The 16,832-nt window shown below is 35.3% G+C and overlaps 1 protein-coding gene across 2 annotated transcripts in view; it reads left to right on the top strand.

Annotated features, from left to right (window-relative positions):
* The window catches only part of IPO7 (importin 7), a 55,647-nt gene extending 39,275 nt beyond the window's left edge, over nt 1-16,372 (top strand). For both annotated transcript variants that reach the window (XM_079104278.1, XM_079104277.1), the window contains 11 exons: nt 271-431; nt 1,910-2,038; nt 3,465-3,531; nt 3,615-3,740; nt 4,431-4,528; nt 6,635-6,730; nt 7,344-7,564; nt 7,651-7,856; nt 10,309-10,515; nt 12,385-12,501; nt 14,282-16,372. In XM_079104278.1, the coding sequence (XP_078960404.1) occupies nt 271-431; nt 1,910-2,038; nt 3,465-3,531; nt 3,615-3,740; nt 4,431-4,528; nt 6,635-6,730; nt 7,344-7,564; nt 7,651-7,856; nt 10,309-10,515; nt 12,385-12,501; nt 14,282-14,379 (1,526 nt within the window). In that variant the 3' untranslated portion in view covers nt 14,380-16,372. The remainder of the gene's footprint in view (nt 1-270; nt 432-1,909; nt 2,039-3,464; nt 3,532-3,614; nt 3,741-4,430; nt 4,529-6,634; nt 6,731-7,343; nt 7,565-7,650; nt 7,857-10,308; nt 10,516-12,384; nt 12,502-14,281) is intronic.
* The last annotated feature ends 460 nt before the right edge of the window (nt 16,373-16,832 follow it).

Here is a 16,832-nt window from a genome sequence, read left to right as displayed (position 1 = left end):
TATCCTTTTTTTATTTCTTCTTCCTTTTTTTATTTCCTCTTCTTCTTCTTCCTTCTTCCTCCTTCCTTCTTCTTTCTTCTTTCTTCCTTCCTCTTCTTCTTCTCCCCCCCACCCCCCATGCTGGGCAAGTGCTCAATCACTGAGATATATCTCCAGACTTCCTTCATCTGTGATATGTTTTTTAAATTCTGATATATATTGTATCAGGTTTCTAAAAGATTTAAGTGTTTTACAAAAGAAGGGTTTTTTTTTTTTTTTCCCCTCTTACAGCTAAAGAGTACATCACACCATTTATCAGACCTGTAATGCAGGCCCTTCTTCATATAATAAGAGAAACAGAAAATGATGATCTTACCAATGTAATTCAGAAAATGATCTGTGAATATAGTGAAGAAGTTACTCCTATTGCTGTAGAAATGACACAACATTTGGTATGTTGTTTGAATGTATCATTTTTTGGAAGCATTTTAATTTAGCTCGCAGTAGATTCCAGTTAATGTGTCACAAGTGCCTTGACTTAGGTATGTAACAAATATTTCATTGAGCTTACTAGATTGGATGTTGAGTTTTAAGCCCTTTGGTAGATATTTTACTTGTTTAGTTCTCACACAGACTCGTATAAGGACTCTACTATTTTACAGATACAAAATAAAATATAGAAGTTTAAATAATTTGCCTGTGCTAGACATGATGGACTTGGGTTCATACTTAGGCCTCCCCAGTGCTCTTTAGTTTTTAATTTTTTTATGGTACTGGGATTGAATCCAGGACACTCAACCATAGAATATCCAGTGTTTAGTTGCTTATTTATTTGTTCGTTTATTTATTTGATTTGTTATTTTGAGACAGATCCTTGTTAAGTTGACCAGACTAACCTTGAACTTGTGATTCTTCTACCTCAGCCTTCTAAGTAGCTAGGGCTACAAGACTTTTACCCTTGAGCACAGCTTTAGCCAATAAAATTAATGAAAGTATTCATAATATTGAGAACATTTATAACTTGTCTGTTTTTGTCAGGATTGAACCCAGTGGTTTTCTACTCTTAAGCTATTTTTTTTTTTTTTTTTTTTAATTTATCTTATTTCATTTTTTTGGTACTTGGGATTGAACTTGGGAGCACCTTACCACTGAGCTACATCCCCAGCCCTTTTTATTTTTTATTTTGAAAGTCTCGCTAAGTTGCTGAGGCTGGCCTCAAACTTGTGGTCCTCCTGCATCAGTCTCTTAAGTCATTGGGATTATGAGCATGTGCTACTATGTCTGGCTTTTTTTTCTTTTTTCTTTTTTTTTAAGGAAATTAAAAAACAAAACTATTTTTAGATGTTGTTAGACCTTTATTTTATTTTTTTATTTATATGTGGTGCTGAGAATCAAACCCAGTGCCTCATACATGCTAGCTAGCTAAGCGATCTATCACTGAGCCACAACTCCAGCCCCTGTGCCTGACTTTTATTTCATTTTTGAGATAGGGTGCTAGTAAGTTGGCCAGGCAGTCCTTAAACTTGCAACCATCTTACCTCAGCCTCCTGAGTCGTTTGGATTACAAGCATGGATCACTGTACTTGGTCTCTTGTCTCTTCTAATCCTCACAGTATTTCTGTGAAATCCCCTAATTGACATGTCAGGCAGCCAAAGACTAGAGAGTTCAAGTAAGCTTGTTTGAGGTCACCCTGTGAGTGATGGAGCAGGACCATTACATAGCCCAAGCTCTTAATTTTTCATTAGTTTGGAGACATTGATTTCTTCTGCTATCCCAATGAGAATATTTACAAATGAAAGTGTTGCGGGGCAGGGCGGGGTGGGATGGGACAGGGGGTGGGGGGGACCCAGAAACTAAAATAGTGTTAATTGCCAAAGCATGTTTATAGTATTTAGTTGACAAACCTAAGTTGAATTCTTTTGGCTCTAGGCAATGACATTTAACCAAGTAATCCAGACTGGTCCAGATGAAGAAGGAAGTGATGACAAAGCAGTTACTGCCATGGGAATTCTCAATACAATTGATACACTTCTTAGTGTAGTTGAAGATCATAAAGAGGTAAGAAGATGATTCATTGTGACACAGGTTTTATACATTGTCATTTTATTACTGAACGTACAATGATTTTTGGAGGACTCTAACTTGAGATGACTCTATAATCATCTCATCTATTTTGACTTTACATTTTTAGTTTTCTTTTGTTCCTTATAATCTCCAGTATCAAAGAAACAAATGGGTCTGGGGGTGTAGCTCAGTGGTAGAGCACTTGCCTAGCATGCATGAGTAACTGGGTTCAATCCTCAGCACCACATAAAAAAATAAATAAAAGGGCATTGTATCCATCTACAATTAAAAAAAGAAAAGATGTTTTGGTAAAATACATAAATATAAAATTTGTCATCTTAAGGCATATTTAAGTGATTAGCCATTTTTACTGATTGTGTGCATTCAGATTGTTTTGCAAGCATCACCACAATCTTCCTACTTACCTTGCTTTTCTTGTATTTAGAAAAGTAAGGGAACTGTAATCATGGATTTTTAAAAATTGAATTATTTCAAACATACAGAAAAAGAGAAACCATAGAGAAAACTAACTGATACTACCTAATCACTAACAAATTTTATTGCATGTAATCATTTTTTTTTTAATCACCCTTAGATTTTACTTTCAGTAAAAGAGTCATTTCAGCTGATTTGGGGGGTTTTGTCTTTTTTTTTTTTTTGTCATTTTTTGGGGTGAGGGGGATTGCATGTAGGACTTTGTGTATGCAAGGCATATTTTCTGTCACTGAGCTTACCTATAGCCCCCCAAATTTCAGTTAGATATAGTTGAATCCTTCAGGGGACTTCTTCCTAAGCTCTTCCCTCCTTCTATCCTTCCACTAGAATTAATCACTGTCATAAATTTGGATGAATAAATTTTAGTGTAGATGTTTGTATAGATTATCTTATCCAAAGCTGTGTGTTTTCAGATCTCTACCCATTGCAGGTTGAGATTTTCAATAAACTATTTTGTATTCCCTATTATTATAATTGAACATAAGCAGAAGATTATTTCTCTATAATTGACTGCCAGTTACTTTTCAGTTACCTTTAGTGAGAACTTGTCTCAAAATAAAAAAATAAAATAAAAAGGACTGCGGAATATGGTTCAGTGGTTAAAGTACACCTGGGTTCAATCCCTAGGACCAAAAAATTCAAAACTTATAGGTTGTCTTCAGAGTAGTTGTATTGCATTTCCCGAGTGTGTAAATTTTACCTTTCAGTTTTAGGTAGACTAAATTATTATGTATGTTTTTCTCATTATAATGATGTTTCATTAAATTTCAATCTTAGATTAGCTTATAATTTCATAATATGCATATTATTTCTGAACAAAGTGATTTAACAGTGTGGTTCATGTAGAAAAGTAGTGGATTACAGTATATTATTTTAATAATTTATTCAGCTTGCTGCAATGATTATTTTCCCCCTTCTCTTTTAGATAACCCAGCAGCTTGAGGGGATCTGCTTACAGGTCATTGGTACTGTTTTACAACAGCATGTCTTAGGTATCATTCCTCTTATTGTGCTGAGAATTTAGTGCTATTCACATTGGTAAACATTTTCCTAATGACTCAGTATTCTCTTTTAGAATTCTATGAAGAAATCTTCTCTTTGGCACATAGTTTGACATGTCAACAAGTGTCTCCACAGATGTGGCAGCTACTGCCCCTTGTATTTGAGGTCTTCCAGCAAGATGGCTTTGATTACTTTACAGGTATGTCTAAATTGCGTGAAAATACTGGGGGTTTCACCTCTTCCCCCTGTTTTGATTCATTTACAGCTTATCATTTGGTTATATACTTTTAAATGCTCCAACTTCATTGTTTGGATAAATTATCAGTAGTGGTTAGTGCTCAAGGACAACACATAGTACTGATTTCTGTTTTATATTTTGACTTAGTCATTTTAGATTTGCTTTTTTAATACTCCCCATAACTATTTTATTTATAATTATATGTTTGTGTGTGATCTTAATGTTTTAATACAAATATGAAGGAATTCATTTTAAAAGTAGCTTCCTTTCTATATTAAAATTGAGTACATCTTATTTAAAAGTGAATGACACAAAATGGGTATTATGGTGTATACTTGTATTCCCGGAAACTCAGAAAGCTGAGTCAGGAGGGTAGCAAGTTTGAGGCTAGCCTTGGCAAATTTTAGGTCACCCTGGACCAACTTGGGAGACCTTGTCTCAAAATAAAGAGGGCTTGGGACCTAGCTTAGTGGTAAAACATCTTTAAGTTAAATTCTCAGTACTGGGAGTTTTTTAAAAAAAAAAAAAAATGAGTTATAGAGATAAACTGATCCCACAGACTTGCCTTTTTCTAAGAAAAATTTTCAGAAGCAAAGAAGAATAAAGTATTTGTATTAGTAAATGTGTAACTGATGCTTTTTATTAATACAGACATGATGCCTCTTCTGCATAATTATGTAACAGTTGATACCGACACACTTCTATCTGATACCAAGTATCTTGAGATGATATACAGTATGTGCAAAAAGGTAGGTCATTTAAAAATAATATTAGATCTTACTAGTTTGTTCCTATACAATTATGAGGATACATGTGATATCACATTTTGATAAACATGGGGACATGTGAGTCTGACAGAATTAATGGCTTTTTTTCTTTTTTCAGTGCTGGGAATTTGAACCCAGGGCCTTGTGCTTGTGAGTCAAGCACTCTACCCACTGAGCTATATCCCCAGCCCAGAATTAATGGCTTTAAAATTTATGAGCACTCAGACATGGTGATGCACTCGTATAATCACACAGCTTGGGAGGCTGAGACCAGAGGATCATAAGTTCAGTGCTGGTTTCAGCAACTTAGCAAGATCCTAAACAAATTAGTGAGACCCTGTCTTTAAATAAAAAATAACAAGGGCTTGCGGGGCAACTGTTGTAGGTCACTGGTAAAGCATCCCTCAGTTGAAACCCCAGTCACCCTCACTCACTGAAAACTCTTTGTTTCTAGGTTGCCCAGTAGTGGCTTTAGCATGCACATGTCTCCTATCTGGTCTCTGTCATTTACTTGTAGTTATAAATGTTTGGATTTTTACAGCGTTGGGAGTTTACTTTAATCTAGTTCTCTGGAAACTAAAGAAGGAAAGAATCAATAACTTGAGATTTTTTTAAAAAGGATCAGGAATAAATGTAGATGTTTTATTTATTAGAGTTGAATAGAGATGTATGAAGGAAAAATACTTGGTTTCTGGAGGCTAGAAGTATTTAGGAAATTGCAAGATTTGAAAATCTTTTACCTTTCTCCCAAGAAATGGAAGGAGAAACATGGTGAATGCTACTATGCTACTACTATTTTTTTTTTTTTTTTAATACCTTTTTACCTACAGTTTGGGGAGAGAGAGATATTTGAATGGGCCTGGTGATAACAATTCATAGTATTTTAATTTCTAGCAGTTTTTCTTGAGAAGTAGTGCAATAAAAACTAATTTTGCTGCTGGGTATGGAAGCACCTGGAAGTAATTCAAGCTACTGAGGAGACTGAAGCAAGAGGATTGGTTGAGCCCAGGAATTCAAGACCAGTTTGGGCCACAACATAGTGATAATCTCATTTAGTAAGGGGGAGAAAATACTTTGCCCCAGGAGGTTTAAGATATGTTTATCTTTCATTAATATCTTTCCCTTTTGACCACTTGTTCATAAATAATTTTTTAGTTATATTATTCATTTAGTGCCAGTTATGTTTATGTTAATACTATGGGAACAGAGATATACCCATACTGGCTATTTTGCTATTCCAGAATACTTATCCTTATGTTTACAGTTTTCTACCATTAAGTAGCCTGTCATGTCCTTGTTCTTTATTTCTTGTCTGGGGTTGCCATCAGTAGGATGTTTCTTCTCCCACCATCCCACAGCACTCCAACTCGATATTTTGTATTTTATGAGACAGTTTGTCTACAAATAGTATTTTTGTAGTTCTTTACAGAATGGCCAGTAACCTGAGAAAGTTTAAGTGTTTTCACTTCTACATTTGTGTGAGAAGTTTATGGTTAGTAGCTGCTTTAATCCAGAATGGCATTTCAGGATAGATGTTTTTTGGTTTTTGGTTTTTGTTTGTTTGTTTTTGGTACAGGGGATTGAATTTAGGGGCACTCAAACTACTGAGCCACATTCCCAGCTCTATTTTGTATTTTATTTAGAGACAGTGTCTCACTGAGTTCCTTAATGCCTTAAAAATGTTAATAGGCCTTTATTTCATTCATTTATTTATATGTGGTGCTGAGAGTTGAACCCAGTGCCTCACACATGGTAGGCAAGCACTCTACCACTCAGCCACAACCCCAGCCTTGGATTTGAACTCTTAATTCTCCTGCCTCATGTTAGCCACTGGATTATAGGTGTGCCACTGGGCCCAGCAGAATAGATGCTTTGATCACTAAGACCAGGCTATTAGAAGGTTAGGCTGTTTGACAGACAACTCTAAATCCTTACACATTCTTTATTTAGTCTGTATAGTGAGCATCGTAATCATTCATATTAGAATATAGTAAGCACTATGTGAGCTTTTTACAAAGGAAAGGTAATGATTTCTGATTTAAACATTTTCATGAAACCTTCATGGAATTTATATTCTTTGTTGATCAGGTTCTTACAGGAGTTGCTGGAGAAGATGCAGAATGTCATGCAGCAAAATTGTTAGAGGTCATCATTCTACAATGCAAAGGGCGTGGCATTGACCAGGTCAGTGAGGCTAACTGTGTGTAGGTTGCTGAGATTGAATCTAGAGCCTCATGTATGCTAGGCAAAGAGAGAGTCTACCTTTGAACTTCATTTCATCACCAGCCCAAGACTAACTTCTAATGCTTCTATTTGGAACTTCAGAGAGGGAATCATTCTTTTCCATTTTTTTTTCCTCCTTTTTGGGCATTTTACTACATATTGTGGTACACTATTGTGTCCCACAGCATGTATTTACATTGTTGGTGTAAAATTTAACCATATATCGATCATATATTTAATGTGTTGGAAATATGAGTATTGAAGTTTCATATAAACTTTGTTATGCCAGGTAAGTTTTTGCTGAAAATTTCTGACAGCTTTAGTAATTAAATTTCTGTGGTCAGTTTAAATATAGGAACATTGTGAATCTGTGATTGATATCATAGTGACAGTTTTGCTAGCTTAGTGAAAACATGTCATGCTTCAAAATTAGATTTCCTAGCAAAATCCTCAATGATAAATATTAGTCATCCAGTGGGGCTAGATTAGTTAAGGCAACAATTAATAATATGGGTATAATAGTTAGGATGCTATTAATTTCAGTGGTGTACTGTCTTGTAATCTTTCTTTACAGTGCATTCCCTTATTCGTGGAGGCAGCTTTAGAGAGACTGACAAGAGAGGTTAAGACAAGTGAACTTCGAACAATGTGCCTGCAAGTTGCAATTGCAGCTTTGTATTATAATCCACACCTACTACTCAATACCTTAGAAAACCTTCGCTTCCCTAATAATGTTGAACCAGTTACAAATCATTTTATTACACAGTGGCTTAATGATGTTGACTGTTTCTTGGGGTAAGTGACATGAATTGGACCTTTATGAAGAACTCTGTTTATATAAGAAAATTGAGGGAACTTATTTTTTTAATTTTTATTTTTAGGCTTCATGACAGAAAGATGTGTGTTCTTGGCCTCTGTGCTCTTATTGATATGGAACAGATACCACAAGTTTTAAATCAGGTTTCTGGACAGATTTTGCCAGCTTTTATCCTTTTGTTTAATGGATTAAAAAGAGCATATGCCTGCCATGCAGAACATGAAAATGACAGTGATGATGATGATGAAGCTGAAGATGACGATGAAACTGGTAAGGGATTTGTGATGAATTTCAGGACAACACATGTCTAGTTAAAAAAACACTGTATATACCTTTTTTCTAGTCCTTCTCCCAAAGAAATCTAGGATCTTAGCCAGATGCTTTTATGTTCATTCGTAAGAAACAACTTATCTCCTTAGAAGAGTAGCAAAGTCTAGGGATGGGGCTGTAGCTCTGTGGTAGAGTGCTTGCCTAGCAGGTATGAGGCACTGGGTTTGATTCTCGGCACCGCCTAAAAATAAATAAATAAAAAAATAAAAGTGTTTTGTCCATTTATAACTTAAAAAAAAAAAAAAAGAATAGCAAAGTCTATAAAGACACAATTATCATCTATGTTTCCAACAATAGGGCAATTCCAAGCATTATAGTATGCAGTCACTAAAAGATCTGTTTACTCTGTATGTATTTGGCACAACAGATTAAAAAAAAAAAAATCAATGTCATGCCATTCTCCAGAAGTATTATATCCTAGTGGGAAAAACTTAAAAAGCCAAATAGTACTATATAGAGTTGATTCAAGGTGTTATTGATTCATGTAGGAGGGAACTCCCTTAGGACTTGAGGAGGCATCTTAAGATAATAAAATGTTTCTACCATTAACTATATCTTATAAGTATAATCGGAAGTATATTAATAATATGTTGTGAAGGTTACGTGAGAGAATTCGTGACACACAACAGTTCTTGGCACTTGGCATTCAGTAATATTTAACAGAATTAAGACAGGCTTAGTAGCCCCTCTCAGTAGTTGCAGCCACTCAGGAGGCTGAGGCAGGGGATCACGTGAGTCAAAAGCAGCCTGGGAAACATAAGACCAAATCTCAAAAACAAAACAAAACCAACAACAACAACAAGAAAAATAAGATTTAACAATATTAATGAAGGCATACATATATATTGTTACAATAAGTATTAAAAGATGTCTAGTTTTTTTTTTTCTTTTCGGTGCTGAGATCGAACCCAGGGCCTTGTGCTTGCAAGGCAGGCACTCTACTGACTGAGCTATCTCCCCAGTCCTAGGTGTCTAGTTTTTAATGTTTGAATTTATTGCAAAGAACCATCCTGTTATTATCTTATCAGTGCTAAGCCTAAGTGTTTGCAATATAAAATTGTTAATTAGTTGTTATCTAAACATTTCACATGTAAGACATTTTGGAATAAAAGAATGCATAAGTGATCAAATGTTAATAGAATTACTGTAATGGATTCAAGGTTATATAGGTAATGCAAGTTGTTTTGTGTTTTCCTTGTTGTTTTGTTTTTGCCATTTACTAAGTTAGCCAGTGTTTTTTTCCACCTTGGCAGTACTAGGACTAGAACTACCACTGAACTACATCCCTACTCCTTTTTATTTTTATCTGAGACAGGGTCTCCCTAAGTTAGTGAGACTGGCCTCAAAATTGTGATCCTTCTGCTTTAGCCTCTCAAGTTGCTGTTATTACAGACTTGTGCCACTGTGCTTGGTAATTCAGCCAGCCCTTTTTTTTTTTTAAATCTCACAAAATTTTCTATGGGTGGGCCTGGAGATGTGGCTCAGTTATAGTACCTTGCTTGAGGCCCTTGGTTGAATCTCTAGCACTGCCCCTCGCCCCCTCAAAAAAGTTTCTGTGGTTGTAACTCAAACTGTTTAAAAAATATACATTATGTGGTTTTTTTTTTTTTTTTAGTGTAAACAAATGGGATACATGTTGTTTCTCTGTTTGTACATGGAGTAAAGGCGTACCATTTGTGTAATCATAAATTTACATAGGGTGATGTTGTTTGAATATTATGTGGTTTTTTATAAAAATTTTTTAGTTGGAGATGGACGAAATATCTTTATTTATTTATTTTTTTTAATGTGGTGCTGAGGTTCGAACCTAGTGCCTCACACATGCTAGGCAACTGCTCTACCACTGAGCTACAACCACAACCCCAACTATATAATTTTATTATTGGTATTTAGTTTGGATTTATATACTGTAAGGCTAAGAGCATACCAAGGGTGAATCTGGAAGTGTTCCTTCAAACCCAAGGCTAGGTGGCTTACACTGGTAATTCCAGCAGCTCAAAGGCTGAGGCAGCAGAATCGCAAGTTCAAAGCCAGCCTCAGCAACTTAGCAAGACCCCTTTCCCCAAAACAAGAACAAAAACAAAACAGGCTGGAACTGTGGCTCAGTGGTAGAGTGGGTTCAATCCCCCAGTATCCCCCCACACCTCCCCCCCACCACCACATACACACAAAAAAATTCAACTGTGGTGGTTAGAATAATAAGTTATGGTTGCGCTTCTTTGACATCCATGTTAATTTTCCATTCTATCTGTTGCTATACATGTGTTTAAACACCAATTCCTGAAACTTTTCCTTGACTTTATTAAGGAATTATAATTTCCTGAGAATGGTAAGGTCATTGTCACTTTGTTGAGTAGCAAATTATTTCAATGTTATATTTATGATTTGACAGAGGAACTAGGGAGTGATGAAGATGATATTGATGAAGATGGGCAAGAATATTTGGAGATTCTAGCTAAGCAAGCAGGTGAAGATGGAGACGATGAAGATTGGGAAGAAGATGATGCAGAGGAGACTGCTCTGGAAGGCTATTCCACAATCATTGATGATGAAGACAACCCTGTTGATGAGTATCAGATATTTAAAGCTATATTTCAAAGTAAGTCTGCTTATCACGTATAGAACCATTTCATTAAACAGTCTGTTGCTTAAAGAAGAGAGTATTAGTTATAGTAACAATTATTTCTAATGTTGCCATCAAGCTGCTGAGTAATCTTTCCTCATCCTGTTATTTTTTACATTTAGTTTGTAATTTTGAAAGCTACATGTTCTAGAAAATAGTGTAGTTCCAAAAAGTGAGAATTCCCCTTTCTTTTGATTCCTAGTCTTTCAGTTTTCCTCAGCTATTCTTTCATATTTATTCAGTATTAATGTATTTTTGCATATTTTAATCAATTTATTCTACTGTTATTGAACTAGCAAATTAAATATAATAAATTTTAAGCTTCAAATAGCTAATTTAACCCCCCTAATTTGGATGCAGTGACACAGCCTTCTGGAAGTCTAGATGCATCAGTTATGTGTGGCTGTAGAATCTCAGCTATTTTTACCTAATAGCATCTTTTACTTGAATTTCAAGGTATAATGCCTGTGGTCCATCATCCATTTTATGAAATTAAATTGCTGGTGGCATACTTCTGTAGTCCCAGCTGTTTAGGAGGCCAAAGCAGGAGGATCAAAGTTTAAGGCCAGCCCGGGCAAATTAGCAACACACAGTCTCAAAATAAAAATAAGAAGTGCTGGGGATGTTGCTCAGTTGTAGAGCAAACCTGAATTCAGTCCCCAGTAGCAGGGGTAGGAGGGAAAAAAGAAAAATATTACCACTATCTTTGAAACCCCTTCTCCCTCAGGTTTATTTGCTATTATTTATCATTCTTACATAGGAACTTTGACATGGAATAAATTCTCTGATAACCAAGGTTTTTAGCCTCCCAAGCCCATGACAAAACATTTTTGATGCAAGATCACAGATAGTTTTTCTTAATTATGTGACATCAAGAATTGAGTTGCCAGAACTCCAGACGTGCTTTGTTTTTTTGTAGGTATCAACAGGTCAGTTCTGAAAATATAGTTTCTAATACTGGGTCTTTACACAGTTGAAATAAACAACAAATAGAAAACCTTATGATTTAGCATTAGGTTTTAATCCACAAAATACCTTGCACCTAATACATGTGGCTGTCACTTTATATTCTTCACATTACCCTGCAGTGAAATTTTTTTGGGGTAAAACCTATTGTAGACATTATCTTGCTTGCAGATGTGTGTGTGTGAAGTAGGGAAATACTTGCTTAAACTTACCACCGTTATATATCAACTTAGTGCATATTTTTTTGTTGAACATTATGAAATTTAACACTTGGTTTTATGACATTTGGAGAAAATTTGTTCTGTTTCTCACAGACTAACTGTTATTTAGACTATGATATAAAAATGTGTGACTATTGTGATTTTAACTTGAGAATTGCAAGGTTACCTTTCCAAGGGAATGTTTTATGTACATATGCTTTTGTTTTTTCTTTCCTTTTACTGCCTGTCAACTATGGGGTTTCATGTATTCCAGGAAAGTACTCTACCAGTGACTTAAACCCCAAAGTTTATTAAGGAAGTTTTTGAGTAGGCAAATGGAGGATAATAAACCCTTTATTTTGTATTATTCACCCTTTTCCCGCACATACATTTTGTAGTCATTTAACTGTGAATATTTTAATGACTTGGGTTAATTTAATTATTGAAATTCCTCTAGTTACGACAAGAACAATTAAGATAGTATTGAAGCACAAAGATGAACTAGAATTAACTTTTTGCCCAATATCTTTTGTTTCATAAGTAACTCTTAGGTTACTTTTAAAGCAATATTATTGGGGAGAATTTCAGTATTGGATTTAGGGGGTAGACAAAACAGAATAGAAAGAAGCTATCAGTCCCTCTTATTAATGCTTTTTTCCACTTGTTTTTGTTTTGGTAGCTATTCAGAATCGTAATCCTGTGTGGTATCAAGCTCTGACTCATGGTCTTAATGAAGAACAAAGAAAACAGTTACAGGACATAGCAACTCTAGCTGATCAAAGAAGAGCAGCCCACGGTATGTTAGTCAACCATAATCCCTCTTTGATGTAATTAATGACTTCATGTAGCTTTAAAATCTTATGAAGGAATTTAACATTATATAAAAAGTATATTATATAATGGTACACAGGCTGTGTATAACTCAGTGGTTATACATGAGTACTTGCCTGGCATAAGCAGGATCCTGGATTCACCCCAGTGTAATCATTCAGTCAATCAATAAAATTATTTTGGTGATTAAAAAATATAATCTAATATGTGAGATTTAATTTAGAAGAAAATTTGGATTTGGCTACACTTTACTAATTTTTAAATGTAACTAAAGATTCCCTTCAGTGTGTAGTAGCTTTAATAAAATTGCTTAAGTTCTTGCTGATGGATTGATAATAGAACATTCTGTTAAAAAATATAACATTAAAGTGATCAATTAGTTGAGAATATTGGCACATGCCTGTAATCCTGGAGACTTAGGAGGCTAAGGCAGGACAATCACCATTTCTAAGACAAGCCTTAGCAATTTAGCAAGACCCTATCTCAAAAGAAATGGGCTGAGGTGTGGTTCAGTTATGTACCACTGGGTTCTATCCCTGTACTAAACACAAAAAGGTAATTAATTAACATTTTCTCTGAAATATGTTGAAGAAAATTCTAGGCATTTTGCATGCCTCTCCCTTCCACTACCTCCCCATACACATGCAACAAAACTAGAGCCTCACTCGTTTAGGTAAAGCACTTTACCACTAGCTGTATATACTTCCAGCCCTGGAGTGCATTTTTAAGATTTACTCTTTTTTTGGTATTGGGGATGAAACACAGAGGTACTTAACCACTGAGCCATATCCCCATACCGTTTTATTTTTTATTTTGAGAGAGTCTCGCTGAGTTGCTTAGGGCCTCAGTCATTTGCCGAGGCTGGCCTCCAACTTGTGATCTTCTTGACTGTGCTTCCCAAATTGCACATTACAGGCATATACCACCATGCCCAGCAAATGTATATTTTAGTTATATATACTGTAATAGTTTTCTCTAGGTTTTGATACCCAGACAGCTTTTTGGGGGCGTTGACCCCGGGGTACCAGGGATTGAACTCAGGGGCACTTGACACTGAGTCACATCCCCAGCCCATTTGTGTTTTATTTAAGATACTACTGATTAAACCCAGAGTTGCTTTATACTGGGCTACATTCCCAGCCTATTTTATTTTTTATTTTGAGACAATGTCCCACTATATTGTATCACTACTACACCCAGCTCTTAAGTATTTTATATTTTGGATTCGCGTGCATTTGATAGTTTTTTCCCTCCTTTTCAAGATGGGTCCTTAATGATACATGTGACTCACAATGGAGTGTGTTTAAAGATTTTTTTTTTCTTGAGGCCAGGCATGATGGTATACACCTATAATTGCAGCAACTTGGGAGACCGTGGCAGGAGAATTTGAAGTTCAAGGCAGTGTAGTGAGAGCCTGTCTGAAAATAAAAGGAATGGGTCCATATTCCCATCATGTAGCATTCCTGGGTTCAGTACCCCATACCTTAAAAATTTTTTTTCCTTAACCATGGGAAATTAAAATTCACTAAAGGAGTCCACAACATAAAACAGATTATTGTCTCTACATGGTGCATGCCCCTTTTCCCCTTATACCTGTGTAGGGAGAATAAAGTTATCAATTTTGGAACATCCTGGCTATTAATGGCAAACTATTTTCTTGTTAATTGATTGTTAATTCCTTTTTCCTCCACAAAGTAGTAAGATAATTGAATGCCCTACTAAATTTTCACTTATTTGTGTTCTAGAATCCAAAATGATTGAGAAGCACGGAGGATACAAATTCAGTGCTCCAGTTGTGCCAAGTTCTTTCAATTTTGGAGGCCCGGCACCAGGGATGAATTGAGTTCTCACTTTCTTTCCTGCTGTGTGATTGTAGTGAAGAGCTTGTGTTCCTCCTAGTAGTGGTTCCAGAACTGGTTCATGTTACCTACTCTAAACTAATTGATCAATAGATGGACAAAAAAACCCAGGAGGTGGGACCTGATCATGCAACCTGGCACTGGAAGTGAAACCAGAGGGATTTTTGTGGGGAGGGGGGGTTAACACGGGGGGTATTTTCTTTATTTTTTGAAGAAAGTAAGATCCTGACTCTGAAGCTTCAAGTGACACTGTGGAAATCTGAAACAAGAGGGGATGTCATGAAGGCAGCTTTTCTTTTTCTGAGGAAAAAATAGGCATGGGCTACAGGACTATTTAAAATGTCTCATTTACAGTATAAAGCTCAAAGGTAGATGTAATTTTTACACCTATGAGTATTGTCCGATTTCTGTCTCTTCCTCACCATTGGGTATCCTTTATATGTAAATAAGATAAGGTAATCTGATAGCCTTATTCAGTCTTCATTTTCATTCATCAAAGATTGTTCCTATGTAGATTATTGGACATTTATTGTAGCACTACATAACTGATTTAAAAATCTGTAAATGAATTAGCACTTTCATATTGAAACAAACCTGCTAGCCTATGTATAAAAGCAAAAATGTTTGCTGTTTATAAAAAGGGATGTAATAGGGTGGGGGGACGGGGGTAATTTCAAGTTATTAATTTAAAAATGAACTAGCAATTTTGTACCTGGTGACTTTGTGGTGCACTCACCTCTGATAGTGACTTGAATTCGGTATGTAAAAAGGGGTTAGTGATATTTCATTGCTGCTAAAAATGGCAACTCCCTCTGTGTCCTGTTTTTTCTTAAAGCTCTCAGTGTACAAGTGGATATTTGGATACAAGACCTTACTGTAACAAACAAGAAAGGTGATATCTGAAGCATGTAAATCGGATATAAAGTTCTGCTCTTAAAGAGTTGATCTTAGAGTATGGCTAAACATCTATATATGCAATATTAAAATAACTTAATTCGGCTATTATGTCTTGATTTGATTGCAGTTTTGTTCCTATTTATAATTTCTTCCCTTCATTGGCCTGTTTTTATCCAGTACCAAGAAAGAACGCTAAGTACATCCTTAATATTTGACATCATCTGCCCACTACCCTGTGCACACCTCCTCTACCCCTCTTGATAATTGTGGTATCTGATTTTAACTAGATAGACTAAAGGCACATGGTTCCCTCCAAAAACCACTATTGATACCACTGGAAAAATGAGCCAGCAACAAGACAGTGTCGAGAAGTTGGCTTGCTCCCCTCTCTTCTAACTGCTTGTTGAAATAAGCCTTTATTGATCTTAAACATCTGTCAGATGAGTCATACATTGGGTTATTTTTTTATACACAATATTTCAGATTGAAAGCAACATCTCAGTGGCTTTAAAACTTATATGCTGTTGTCTAAAACAGATTAAAAATTTACAAGTGTAAGAATGAATTGCATATCATATTTAAACGCATAATTAAGGAAACTTATTGGTGTTGTACTTTTCTTGTATGCCAATAATTAAGCCACTACTGTTGGCACTGTTTGGTTTTCTATTTAACACAGGAGTGAATTATTTCCTATATTTATGAATTTACTACTAAAATCTTGGCAAAAAATAGAAAAAATTGTCTTAAGTCCATGAGTGAAAACTGTTAATCAAGTATGTTTCTACTGCCCTGCCCCCAAGTTGGACATCAACTGTATACCCTAATTGCTCAAGGGATTTTCACTATTATATAAAATCAATAAAAAACAGAGTAGTTGTATATATGCAACATTGTGTACAGAGGGGAGATATTAAATAGTATTTGTCTTTACCGGTTTTTTTTTTTTTTTTTTTTTTGGTCCCCTAATACCTAGTCTACTTTTTAAAATTTCAGACGTCACTGCTCTTTGAATTGATAATTCCAATTTTCACATTGTTACTGGAAAACCATGTCTAATAAAGGTTTTAGTTATTCCCATGCACAGAATGAAAATTCTCATTTGATGGGGGTTTGTTTCAAGAAAATGTATTGTCATGTCTTTGAGAGCAAGTTTTATTGTCTCCTGTTAATTTGTTCCAAACTAATCTCCACTTATAGATTTTAACTCCAAATTATACCTTATAATTAAAATTCTTAAATATTCAAATGGTAACTTTAATGAATCAAACATACACTTCAATTTTCATAATTTCTCTAAACTTAATATCAAATTACAGTTTCTTATAGGTCATGTGTCTTAATATGTTTGAGTTTCTATACAAGGATACAACTCTTGTAAGTAGTTATAAATAGACTCTTTTCTCTTTTCTTGCCTCTGTCCTCCCCCAATGTACTGGGCAGTGAACCCAGAGGTACTGTTGCCACTGAACTACATCACTAGGCCCCTTTTATTTTGAGACAAGTCTTACTAAATAGCTGAGGCTGGCCTCAAACTTAC

Source organism: Sciurus vulgaris (assembly GCF_902686455.1).
Source record: "Sciurus vulgaris genome assembly, chromosome: 11".
NCBI lineage: Eukaryota > Metazoa > Chordata > Mammalia > Rodentia > Sciuridae > Sciurus > Sciurus vulgaris.
This window is presented reverse-complemented; position numbering and strand designations above follow the sequence as displayed.